At 35.6% G+C, this 12,469-nt stretch overlaps 2 protein-coding genes across 2 annotated transcripts; one reads left to right on the top strand and one right to left on the bottom strand.

Moving 5' to 3' along the window:
- Positions 1 to 1,216: 1,216 nt before the first annotated feature.
- On the bottom strand, positions 1,217 to 8,440 carry LOC125280056 (transmembrane protein 233). Its single transcript, XM_048210365.1, has 3 exons — positions 7,848 to 8,440; positions 3,652 to 3,786; positions 1,217 to 1,777 (listed from the first exon to the last, which is right to left on the bottom strand). The coding sequence occupies exons 1-3, from the start codon at positions 8,037 to 8,039 to the stop codon at positions 1,766 to 1,768; spliced, it is 339 nt and encodes a 112-aa protein (XP_048066322.1). The 5' UTR covers positions 8,040 to 8,440; the 3' UTR covers positions 1,217 to 1,765.
- Positions 8,441 to 9,615: 1,175 nt separating this feature from the next.
- si:dkey-63d15.12 lies at positions 9,616 to 11,845 on the top strand. Its single transcript, XM_048210214.1, has 6 exons — positions 9,616 to 9,952; positions 10,052 to 10,405; positions 10,568 to 10,717; positions 10,896 to 10,933; positions 11,075 to 11,173; positions 11,332 to 11,845. The coding sequence occupies exons 1-6, from the start codon at positions 9,904 to 9,906 to the stop codon at positions 11,428 to 11,430; spliced, it is 789 nt and encodes a 262-aa protein (XP_048066171.1). The 5' UTR covers positions 9,616 to 9,903; the 3' UTR covers positions 11,431 to 11,845.
- The last annotated feature ends 624 nt before the right edge of the window (positions 11,846 to 12,469 follow it).

The raw sequence follows: 12,469 nt of genomic DNA, 5'->3' as shown, positions 1-12,469 counted from the left end.
ATTCATTTCTTTAATTTCTTTTCAAAAAAATAAAAATAAAAATTCTTACTGACCCCAAACTTTTTAACGGTAGTGTATAATGCTACAGAAGCTTTGTATTTCAGATAAATGCTGTTCTTTTGAACTTTCTATTCATCAAGGAATCCTGAAAAAAAAAGTACACAACCATTTTCAACATTGAAAATAATCATAAATGTTTATTGAGCAGCAAATCAGCATATTAGAATGATTTCTGAAGGATCATGTGACACTGAAGACTGGAGTAATGATGCTGAAAATTCAGCTTTGCATCACAGGAATAAATTACTTTGTCAAATATATTTAAATAGTACACAGTTATTTTAAATTGTAATAATATTTCACAATATTACTGTTTTTTACTGTATTTTTAATTAAATAAATGTAGCCTTGGTGAGCAGACGAAACTTCTTTTAAAAACATTAAAAATCTTAGTGGTTCCAAACTTTTGGACTGTACTGTATATATATATATATATATATATATATATATATATATATATATATATATATATATATATATATATATATAAATATTTTGTAATAATTTTTATTTAAAAAAAAATATTGTATTTTTTATTTTTATTTTTTTACTTTTTTTGTTGTAATTCTATTTTTTTAATATTTATTTATTTATTTATTTTTAGGGATTGTGCCAGGTTGGGTGTGTCCTGTGATGGAGTGAGCCAGCTGTGTTTAAGAGTCCACATCAGAATCTTTCGACATTCTCACGGCTGTCCAGTTTCGCAGTGTCATGACATGACGGGCAATGTGAGGTACTGAGAGAAGTGGAACTGTATCCGTGAAGTACACGTCAATAAAAACAGACATGGGTGGCAACAGCAGAGAGATGGACGACCAGTACTTCTTGGAAAAACATTAGTTAGTAGTTCAAGTGAGATTGATGGTAGAGACACATGATTAGTATTACTATAATATTACTATAACTGAAAACTTGTCAATGAAACACTTGTAAATACTACCACTAGTATTCTATCACATGTGTAGCTAGTAGTTGTTTGCTTTGATTGCCAAGACTGGAGACCAATTTAGCTATATTTAACTATAGCTGGCTATAATATTACATATCAAAATACAGGATACTCCAAACGCGGCAGATTACATTGGGCGTGAAGGAGGAGAGGTACCCGCTAGTACCCGCTTTAATCCATTATAAAACTGAGACAGACACTTGCACATTTAGTATATTGAGACATTTAATACATTACGCATTTATTCATATTTTCCTTAAAAAATGATCATACTTTCTGTCATTTTACATTCACCTGTACAACATAACACTGGTTGTTTTTTTTCTGTAAAAGCATTGGTTAGCTATTTGGCTGCAAACATCCTTTTAGTATGCCAAGTTTAGGACAAACACAATGTACACTTCTAAACTACACATATACAATATTTGAAGTGTCATCATACTTAACAAATACAGACTGCCTGCAGGAATAAACATCATTCTGATATATCTTTGAGATGATATGAATATGAAGTGACTCTTAGTGTAAGATTTCAGTAGTTTGGATTCTTGGCCATGCTTTGAGCAAATCAGACCCACTTATACATTCCATTTGAAAATATATTGATTACTTATAAACCCGGGATGGTTCAAGCACATGGTGCCACCACAGTGAAACCACGTTCTGGGTTTAGCTCACAGTGTCCTCTGCCGTTCACTGGAACTGGTCTCCACCAATTTACAGTATAGTCTTCCTGCCATACCGGTTTCTCCACCATCAGATTGCAGTCTGTTTAGTTGATATAAAAAGAGCAATAGAAGAAGGAAATGTTTTCTTACTAAATGAGAACACAGTGCATAAATCATGCTACTTCAATAACAGGACACGCAAATGATAATTTAAAGCAATAGTTCACCCAAAACTAAAAGAGCTTAATTTTGTAATCCTCATGTTGTTTCAGACACTTTGATTTTATGTCAAGGAACAGAAAAGAAGAAAATCTGGTGATTAAATAGGGATGGAAGCTTTCAAGCCTAAAAAACAAATTCAAAAGCTCCCTAAAAGTAGTCAATATGACTCTTGTGGTATATTATATTATCTTCTAAAGCCACATAACAGCTTTGTGTGCTAAACAGACTGAAATTTAAAGTTGTAGCTGAGGCCTGGAAGAGTTTGGTTCATGTTGTCAACATGTCGAGAAGACGCTGCACTGCAAAAGTAAATCCACTTTACATGCACTTCCAAAGGATGAGGACTCAGGCTCGAATTGATACAGTGACATCGACGGCATTGTTCATATAACTGTGCTGAGGAAGCCTCCAGAGCTGAAATTCAGATATGTTGATGGCCGTTATGTTTCAGATGTGTGCAGTAAGCGGTAGACCAATCGAAAAAAAACTGGGCCATCTGGCCAATCAGAGCAGAGTGTGATCTTGGAAAGGAGGGGTTTAGAGAGACTGAATCCTTTATCGAGACGTTTCAGACACTGTGAGAAAAGAGGTGATGCTGCAATGTATATTATGAGAAAATTAAAGTGTACTTTTTTATCTTTAATGCATGTAAACATGTTGTAGGAGACCTCCAAAACAAAATTAGGAATCTTTTATAATAGCATAAATGTTGCATTTTAAAGGTGCCCTAGAATTAAATATTGAATTTATATTGGCATAGTTGCATAACAGGAGTTCAGTACATGGAAAAGACATACACTGAGTTTCAAACTCCATTGTTTTCTCCTTCTTATATAAATCTCATTTGTTTAAAAGACCTCCGAAGAACAGGCGAATCTCAACATAACACCGACTGTTACGTAACAGTCGGGATCATTAATATGTACGCCCCCAATATTTGCATATGCCAGCCCATGATCAAGCCATTAGACAAGGGCAGAACGTCTGGATGTGCACAGCTGAATCATCAGACTAGGTAAGCAAGCAAGAACAACAGCGAAAAATGGCAGATGGAGCAATAATAACTGACATGATCCATGATAACATGATATTTTTAGTGATATTTGTGAATTGTCTTTCTAAATGTTCGTTAGCATGTTGCTAATATACTGTTACCGTCGCAAATTAAAGGTGCCGCAACCTATATATCGGTGCATAGGTAATGATGCCCCAAAATAGGCAGTTAAAAAAATGAATTAAAAAAAATCTATGGGGTATTTTGAGCTGAAACTTCACAGACACATTCAGGGGACACCTTCGACTTATATTACATCTTTTAATATGGAATTGGTGGAATTTTAATCACTGCAATCAGACCAAGTGAATTTGAGAACCAGATCAGTCAATTTGTGTATCTATCTGGGATTCACATTCATTCATTTTGTGAACAGAATCAGCTGATTCATATAAAAGATTCAACTTCAAAGAATAATTTGTTAACAAATTGGGTATTGATGCTTTGTTTAATTAATACTCCAAGGTGCATGTGTCAAGATTTTCATATATATATATAAATATATATATATATATATACAGCATATATATATATTTCATATATTTCATTATATTGAAAAGACTAGAATATTTTTTCAAAAGTTCATGTGAGTTTGGAAAGACATGAGTAAATAATGATTTTTTTGAGTGAACTATTCCTTTAACAAGTCATATTTATAATATTCTTGAAACATTGAGCTGCTTTGTGCACATAAGTACCGTGGTGAAGTGTACAATACAGAAGATTGTTATGATCAGAAGGCCAATGACTAGAGAAGCGATTCCCATGTGAAGAGCCTTCCTCCCCAGCCGCTGAGCTCCTTCATAGTCTTCTGCATCATAACTGCTTTGAGACTGAATGAGAGAGAAATCGTAATAGTGAAATTACCCAATTTGACAAAATAAATCATCTCAGGGTGGAAAAACTCAAAGAGATTAATTTGATTGAGGTGATACAAAAATGATGTAATGCTTAACATGAAATTTGTAGCATATTTCAGTGGCAGGTCTCCAAGTGAAAACTAGACTTCAGTATGTGGCCCATAAAGCAGCAACGAGGGGCATAGTGATGATGCCAGTGATTTCAGCTCTCTTAATAAGATCGGACAGCAAACTGAGACTTGACATACAAATTACTGGCACTAAATCACATTTACTGGGATGACAAATATGATTTAACTTCACTTAGATGATTCACATTTTAAAAATCTGAATTTTTTCAGATTCAAATAACATTTGAGACAAGACAGGTGGTCTGAACTCTTTTAATAGACATACACATTGCTAAACTTTAGATTTATGCCATGAAAAAAAAATTAAATGTATAAATATTTTTAACATTTATATTTATTGTGGTTTCAATTTTTGTTTTAATACTACTGATGTTTTTGTCATGAATGAACATGAAGTTTAACTACATATGAGACAAAAACAATATTTAAAAGTATTAAATCTCTGCTCTTGTAAAGATAAACATTTTTTATGTTAACCACTTTTTACATCAGTACAGTGTGCATAAACCCCCCCCAGTGTGTCAGAGGGCAGTTATCTGGGTTGCGTGATTTGCGATGCTCATTTAGTTTCTCACAGGCCGTGTGGTGGCGGCTGCAGCTTCTGTAGTCACTGAGCCCTGACGTTTTACTGTGTAGCAGAGGCGGACTCAACCTGAAACTAGAGGTGTTGCTCTCCACAGCAAACCCCTGCACTTTACCCCATTCAGACCCCACTGCCATAGTCTGCTAGTGACATTTGAAAAGCACAGATTGATTGCTGAATGCAGGGCAAAAGTATGACAGGAATGGGCAGGTGGTGAAAATGATTCATTTTTATGCCCTGATGTGAATGGATCATATGCTATGAATCACTGTACCTTACAAAAATATACAAATGAACATATCCTACATTTATTCCCACTCTGTCATGCACCCCATGATTAATTGTACCATATTATGTATAATTTTTTATTATAGTGCTTAAACTTGTTAATAAAGCATTAAGCCCCACGAAGCCATGATTTACAGTGAATTTAAAACCGCTAAGAGACGTTGTTATAGAAGTTGAACATTTAGCTATTCTAAATTCACTGTAAACCAGGGCTTCACTGGGCTTATGGCTTTTATAAAACAGTTATTCAGTAAACATATTTATTTTAATAAATAACAGGTGTATGTTTGTGGAGTAATTTACAACGGCTTCGAACTTGGCTCAACCAATTAGAGTCAGGGACTATCTGTTTTATACTCAGACATTGTTAATTAAAAATAGCAAGGTTCTCATTAGACTAATCAAAAACTTAAGTTTTTTCCCCTGTTAATTTTCTTTCTTTCACCCTCAGACGAACATGCTTGAATTTCCCACAGAAATCCACCAGGTCTCTCTTATTATAAAACATTATTACAAGCTTACCATTGTGAATCGAGCTAAGATAATGAGATAGTTTTGAACACTGGCTGGTTATGTACTTGTTCAAAAATTGGTTTTGGATAATTTTTAACCAAAAAATGTTACAGACTGCAGCTTTAAGTTGTGTGTATAATTTTATAAAATAATATATAACATTTAAATAGATAATTTACATTTTTTTATTCATTATTAACATTATATATATATATATATATACACCGATCAGGCATAACATAACGACCACCTCCATAATATTGTTTTGGTCCCAACAGCCCTGACCCGTCGAGGCATGGACTCCACTAGACCCCTGAAGGTGTGCTGTGGTATCTAACACCAAGATGTTAGCAGCAGATCCTTTAAGTCCTGTAAGTTGTGAGGTGGAGCCTCTATGGATCGTACTTGTTTGTTCAGCACATCCCCACGGATGCTCAACTGGATTGAGATCTGGGGAATTTGGAGGCCAAGTCAACGCCTCAAACTCGTTGTTGTGCTCCTCAAACCATTCCTGAACCATTTTTGCTTTGTGGCAGGGCACATTATCCTGCTGAAAGAGACCACAGCCACCAGGGAACACCGTTTCCATGAAAGGGTGTACATGGTCTGCACCAATTCTTAGGTAGGTGTTACGTGTCAAAGTAACATCCACATGGATGGCAGGACCCAAGGTTTCCCAGCAGAACATTGCCCAAAGCATCACACTGCCTCTGCCCGCTTGCCTTCTTCCATTAGTGCATCCTGGTACCATGTGTTCCCCAGGTAAGTGAGGCACATGCACCCGGCCATCCACAAGATGTAAAACAAAACGTGATTCATCAGACCAGGCCATCTTCTTCCATTGCTCCATTGCTTCTTCTATTGGTGCTTTCGGTGGTGGACAGGGGTCAGCATGGGCACCCTGACTGGTCTGCGGCTATGCAGCCCCATATGAAACAAACTGCGATGGACTGTGTATTCTGACAAATTTTTATCAGAACCAGCATTAAATTTGAGCTACAACTGTCTGTTGGACCACACGGGCCAGCCTTCGCTCCCCATGTACGTCATCCTTCCTCAATGAGCCTTGACTGCCCATGACCCTGTCGCCAGTTCACCACTGTTCCTTCCTTGGACCACTTTTGATAGATACTGACCACTGCAGACCGGGAACACTCCAGAAGAGCTGCAGTGTTGGAGATGCTCTGACCCATTTGTCTAGCCATCACAATTTGGCCTTTGTCAAACTCGCTCAAATCCTTAAGCTTGCCCAATTTTCCCGCTTCTAACACATTATATATCCTACCCACTAACCAGTTCCGTGATGAAGAGATAATCAGTGTTATATATATATATATATATATATATATATATATATATATATATATATATATATATATATATAAAGTCAAACCAAAATTTTTTCAGACATCTCGAACATTTCATTCATTAATACAGTTTATTCACTATAGTTTAAAAAAAATGGTAATAAAATATATGAAATATGAAAATTATATATGACATATTATACCCAAAAATTTTTCATACAGTGGACTACCATTAAAATTGATAAAAATTTGGAACCAAAAATTATTCAGACACTTTGACCTGACCATGTTTTGCTTAAGTGTTATCTGACATAATTAAGATTATTTTTTTTTCTGTCAGTTTAACTCTGAGATCTTGTCATATTTTATTACCATTTTTAAACTATAGTGAATAAACTGAATTAATGAATGAAATGTCCAAGGTGTCTGAATAAATTGTGGTTTGACTGTATGTGTGTGTGTGTGTGTATATATATATATATATATATATATATATATATATATAGGTCTATTACATAATATATACTTTAATGAGAATGTAAAACAATGTTCTATACAACCAGTAAATCCATTGCAAAAATAACATGTATTTATTAAAAAGAAAGTGAATTGCTGGGTGTACGTTAGTGGCCAGAATGTATAACCATATCTCTCATTTTGAGGTCAAGGTGTGAAAAGTCAGGTAGAAAACCACTGAAAAAACTTTCCTGTTCATCTACAGTATAAGCATTGTCTGAGAACAACAGCCTGAGAAAGTTCATCATCATAATATCCACCTTTCACATGCCTTGTGCAAGTGAGCACATCTGCAGGCTGCCGTGTGAATGTTCGAGTAGGGGAAAGGGTGTGTGAGACGTGTGTGAGTGTATGCAGTCTTGCTTGCTTGCATGTGTGGGAGTGCTACAAAGTTAACTGCACAGATACTTGAGGCCTGTCTATTTATAACACTTATATGTCTATCTGGACCATAAGAACATTAGGTTTAGTCGGATTTCAAAGCCACGCGTATAACACACTGCCAAGTAAACCCACAAGAAATATACCTCTTAAGAAAAACACACTGCAGCGTATGACCAAAACTCTGTGAGGATCACTGTACGTTTTGATATATAACCTCAGTTAAGAATCTGATTTAATAAAGCAGCATATGAAGACACAACTCTCCAGTTAGATCAATTCAGAATACCAAAAATAATAATGTTTTCTACTCACCATCAGAGAAAAAACCAACGCCACAATGTTAATAGGCCATGCCGGACAAAAACAAGTGCAAATAGTCAAAAAAATGTAATTTTTCAGTGGCGGTGCCTCTTGAGCCTCAGTACTCCTTCCCAGACTGTGGTCAGAACTTCCATCGATAGAGCGGTTTGTCTTTCCATCTGACCGTTGAAGACCAGGACTCATGATGAAGGAGTTAAGAAGGAGCAGACGATGGTGAGAACATTTACAAGAAGATCAGGAAACTGAATGGAAGACTGGAGGAGAAACAAGAAGGCAAAAGCTCATGAAGACACTCATGGGGGATGTCAGATGATTGGGTAAGTGTGAAAGGCGATGGATGAGAAGTTGAGTGAGTCAGAGATGGCTTATGACCTAATTACCACCCGGGCTGAACACTATCCCACTTCAGAGAGGGAGAGAGAGAGAACGTGTGCAGGACATTGAAGCAATGTAAGATGTAAGAGGAGAGGCAAGAGGAGGGAAAAAACTCTGTCTACTTGCCCATATTACCATTATCTGTCAAAGGGAGAAGCGAGTGTTAAAGTTACAACTGATACAGCCATATGGATAATGGCCCCAAAATCACATTACTAGGCTGCCAAGAAATGCACACTGGCAATTTTCCCACGGTTTCGCATAGTACTGTAAGTGAGGAGAGCGAAAACAGCGCAGCATAGAGGACAAAAACTGTATTACGCATTACAGATGCACAATAGTGCACTGGATGATACAGTATAAATAAATGGAAAACTTTTATGTCCTTGTTACACATCACGTTATTAGTATAACTAGTAAATTATGCATAATTACATGCAACTAACCATACACCAAACCATAATTCTTACCTTAACCCTATAGTAAGTATATATAAGTATTACTCAGTACCTAACAAGGACACATTAAAGGTCCCGTTCTTCGTGATCCCATGTTTCAAACTTTAGTTAGTGTGTAATGTTGTTGTTAGAGTATAAATAAAATCTGTAAAATTTTAAAGCTCAAAGTTCAATGCCAAGCGAGATATTTTATTTAACAGAAGTCGCCTACATCGAACGGCCAGTTTGGACTACATCCCTCTACTTCCTTCTTTAATGACGTCACTAAAACAGTTTTTTGACTAACCTCCGCCCACAGGAATACACAAGAGTTGCGTTTGTAGAGTGTGTTTGTCGCCATGTCGTCGAAACGCTGTTATTTTCATCCCGCAGTCCAATCACCGGGTCTGATTCCGGCTCAAATTGATAGGGTAAAATTAAAGACATGTTTACAATAACACTGAGCGCGTGCATCTCCACGTTATGGTAAGAGGCGTGACTTTTCCGGGCAAGGTTCGCTAAGCTGCTGTCGAATCACAACACAGGAACCGCTGGCACAATCAGAACTCGTTACGTATTTCTGAAGGAGGGACTTCATAGAACAAGGAAGTCATCAGCCGTTTTTATGACAGTGGAAACAGCGGTATACAGATAAGTAAATTATGTGAAAAATACTGTGTTTTTTTACACGCGAAACATGAATACATGTTATATTGCACACTATAAACACAATCAAAGCTTCAAAAAACCACGAAAAACGGGACCTTTAAAATAAAATAGTATTACATAAAAAAAAAAAAAAAAATATATATATATATATATATATATATATATATATTATGACTTAATTTATGATTATGGAAAACTATAGGCTTTTTCTTGTTGTTTTTTTTTTACTTTCTCTTTTACCCCCATATGCCAAAAAAAAAAAAAAATCTTAAAATTAATTTTAATAGAGAAATTAAAATCCTGCTCATTATAGAATAGGTGCATTGACACATGCAAATTCATAGATTTGCAAATCAAGTAATGTGGAGCTGACAAAAGTGAGTCACGTCATCGAAAAAGCTATAGCGTTTCAGCTCAAGTGGCCCGTCTGTGGGTGTCACCGGAGCGTGTGAGTTTATGCAGATAAGGTGATGCTTTCAGATGGCAGGATACACCACACAGGAAAAATGAAAAACACCTGCTTCTGCTCAACGTGAGAAACCCGCTGTCTCTGCAGTTTAGATAAAATGACTCGCACCAGTCTCTGTGCTCTTTTCGCAACCATCTGGTTCACAGGTAATATCCTTTTTCCTCCTCGATAACTACTTATTATCAACATTATGTCAATAGCTTGATGAAATTATATTAATTACATACTTTGCTACTTTCTCACAGGTCTCATCTCTGAAGGTGTAACTTTGCCAAATCCAAATATATCTGTGTGGCAAAAACCTCAGACAATAAAATGGAAAGGCACAAGTGAGAACATCACCTGTCACATTAAAGCTCATTCACAATTTAAAAGAATCGTGGTTAAGTGGTTACAAGATAATAAAACTGAAATAAAGAGTGAAAAGATTGAACTGTCTGACAATCGATCGTCTGTTTCTGGAACTGTGCTTGTTAACGCATCGCTGGACCTGCTGTCAATACGTCTAAATCATAGTGCCATGTATTACTGTACAGCACAGATGGATTTACCTATACTTGGATTTGTTAAATATGGAAATGGGACGCATGTATATGTGGGTGAGCTTTATTTTTTATTCTTTTTAAAATGTTCATTCTATTCAGTTTAAAGACTCATATTTCATATTTCATGTAACAGGCTAAACATCAAACACAATTTTTTTTGGTGCTTAAAAAGTCATAGGAATCCAAAAGTGAAATATGTATACTTCTCATTTGCAGTGTCTAATTCAACAACTGTGACAAAACCTTCTCCCACACCTGAGACTGTGACAGCAATCCCAATGACACTTATGGTGTCATTGACTTTAGGATTGAGTTGTGTCTTGCTAATCATCTGCATTGGCTGTGCTATTCACAGACATTATAAAGGTAAGAAAAATTGTGAAATGTCTTTAAAAATTTGATGTTTATGGTTTTATCTTAAATTGCTTCAGATTATTAACAATGGCATGCTATCTACTATCAATTACTACTGATAGCATACAGTCAGTGTTTAAAATAAAATTCAAGTGACTGTAAAGTTTAACAGGTTGTTTTTTTTAACTAGGACACTCCAGGATAGAACCTAAAGCAAAAGAAGCCGTAGTGAGTAACATTTATTTACTTATTTTTCATTTGATTGTGAATACTGGCAGAAGTGATGATCTTTAAATCTGATGATCTTTTAAAAGCGATACAGTACTTTTTAAAAAAAAACAAAAAACAAGTTGTTATTTTCACTCTCAGGTTGATGCTACCCATGAAACACCCTGCCCTGAAACTCATGAAACTGTTGTTTATGCAGCATTAAACATTCCTCGAGACAGTGTGAAATCAAGAAACGAGGTAAATCGTGCCCATCAAGAGCATTTGGTATTCTGTAGTATCCAAGTGATGCTTAGTTAATTGCTACGTGTTATCAATTTAGTAAGCAAATGGACAGTTTTGGAGTTTTGCAAGCATCCAGATGCAATTATTATGTCATGTTATATCTTGTCTTTCAGAACAGTGCAGCTGTGGCACTCACTCCAGTGACCTGCACCGAGGACTCTGTGACATACTCTGAGGTCCATATGAAGAAAGGACCAAAGGATGAAGGTTGAGCATCAATTTATTCGCACTTTCATCATGCATATGGGACAGGGTGTTACTGACAGTCTTTGAGCTTCTGGTCCTGTTAGATTTTGTCATGGTATTGCTGTAAATACTGTAAATGTTGATATCGTTTTCAATGGTTTGTGTTTCTTCATGAAGACTGAATTGTTAAGTGCCGTCGGCTCACATTTGAGTCTGTTTTAAGCAGTATTGTGCTCATGGCAAATGTATATATTTAAGATACGATTATAAAAAAAATCCTCTGATAAAAACATAAGACTTTTTCTTGTCTTTTGAGTGATCAGGTTAGAGTTTGTGTTTATAGAGTTATGATGCTTGTACATACAGTCAAACCAAAAATTATTCAGACATTTTTGATATATTTTTACTAGTGAGGATAGCAAAATAAAGTAAACTGTGAATTCTTCTTCATACAGTGGACTACCAGTAAAATTGATAACAATTTGGAACCAAAAATTATTGACACTTTGACCTGACCATGTTTTGCTTAAGTGTTATCTGACATAATTACGATTTTTTTTTTTTTCTGACAGTTTAACTCTCAGATCTTGTCATATTTTATTACCATTTTTTGAAACTATAGTGAATAAACTGAATTAATGAATGAAATGTTCAAGGTGTCTGAATGAATTTTGGTTTGACTGTATTTTTATTGGATCCTATAAAAGGTTCCTGTCAAATTGATATGCAACCTCATGGAACGGCAAAATGATGTTTTGCAAGCGGTTTATTTGTCAGGGCTTTCGTTTTTAGACTAGCTTTAGATGCACTAAAAAGAAACTGTTTCAAAATGATTTCATATAGGAATTAACCTGCGAGAAAATATAGTGTGACAGCTCAGTGCAACGCTTTAAGGTATTCTAATATTTTGGTTTTCATATCATTTAATGATACGCAAGTTTTCGTTGGCAATAAGCGTCATATAAGAAGATAAAATGTTAATTGACAGAACAGAGATGTTTATCGAAAAAGAAGTGATGTGTTACCGCCTACACAACCCCATCTAGAAGCTTAACGGTAAAAGCC

This window comes from Megalobrama amblycephala, linkage group LG12 (assembly GCF_018812025.1).
Source record: "Megalobrama amblycephala isolate DHTTF-2021 linkage group LG12, ASM1881202v1, whole genome shotgun sequence".
NCBI lineage: Eukaryota > Metazoa > Chordata > Actinopteri > Cypriniformes > Xenocyprididae > Megalobrama > Megalobrama amblycephala.
The sequence above is the reverse complement of the archived record's forward strand: the minus strand, read 5'-3'. Positions and strand labels throughout refer to the sequence as shown.

Bases quoted from the DNA above. Each gene is read 5' to 3' on its own strand.
- LOC125280056 (XM_048210365.1), bottom strand. From the start codon at position 8,039: ATGAGTCCTGGTCTTCAACGGTCAGATGGAAAGACAAACCGCTCTATC. The intron at 3,787-7,847 runs GTGAGTAGAAAA...TCTCTCATTCAG, and splicing joins CGTTGGTTTTTTCTCTGATG to TCTCAAAGCAGTTATGATGC.
- si:dkey-63d15.12 (XM_048210214.1), top strand. From the start codon at position 9,904: ATGACTCGCACCAGTCTCTGTGCTCTTTTCGCAACCATCTGGTTCACA. The intron at 10,718-10,895 runs GTAAGAAAAATT...TTTTTTAACTAG, and splicing joins TATTCACAGACATTATAAAG to GACACTCCAGGATAGAACCT. The intron at 10,934-11,074 runs GTGAGTAACATT...TTTCACTCTCAG, and splicing joins CTAAAGCAAAAGAAGCCGTA to GTTGATGCTACCCATGAAAC.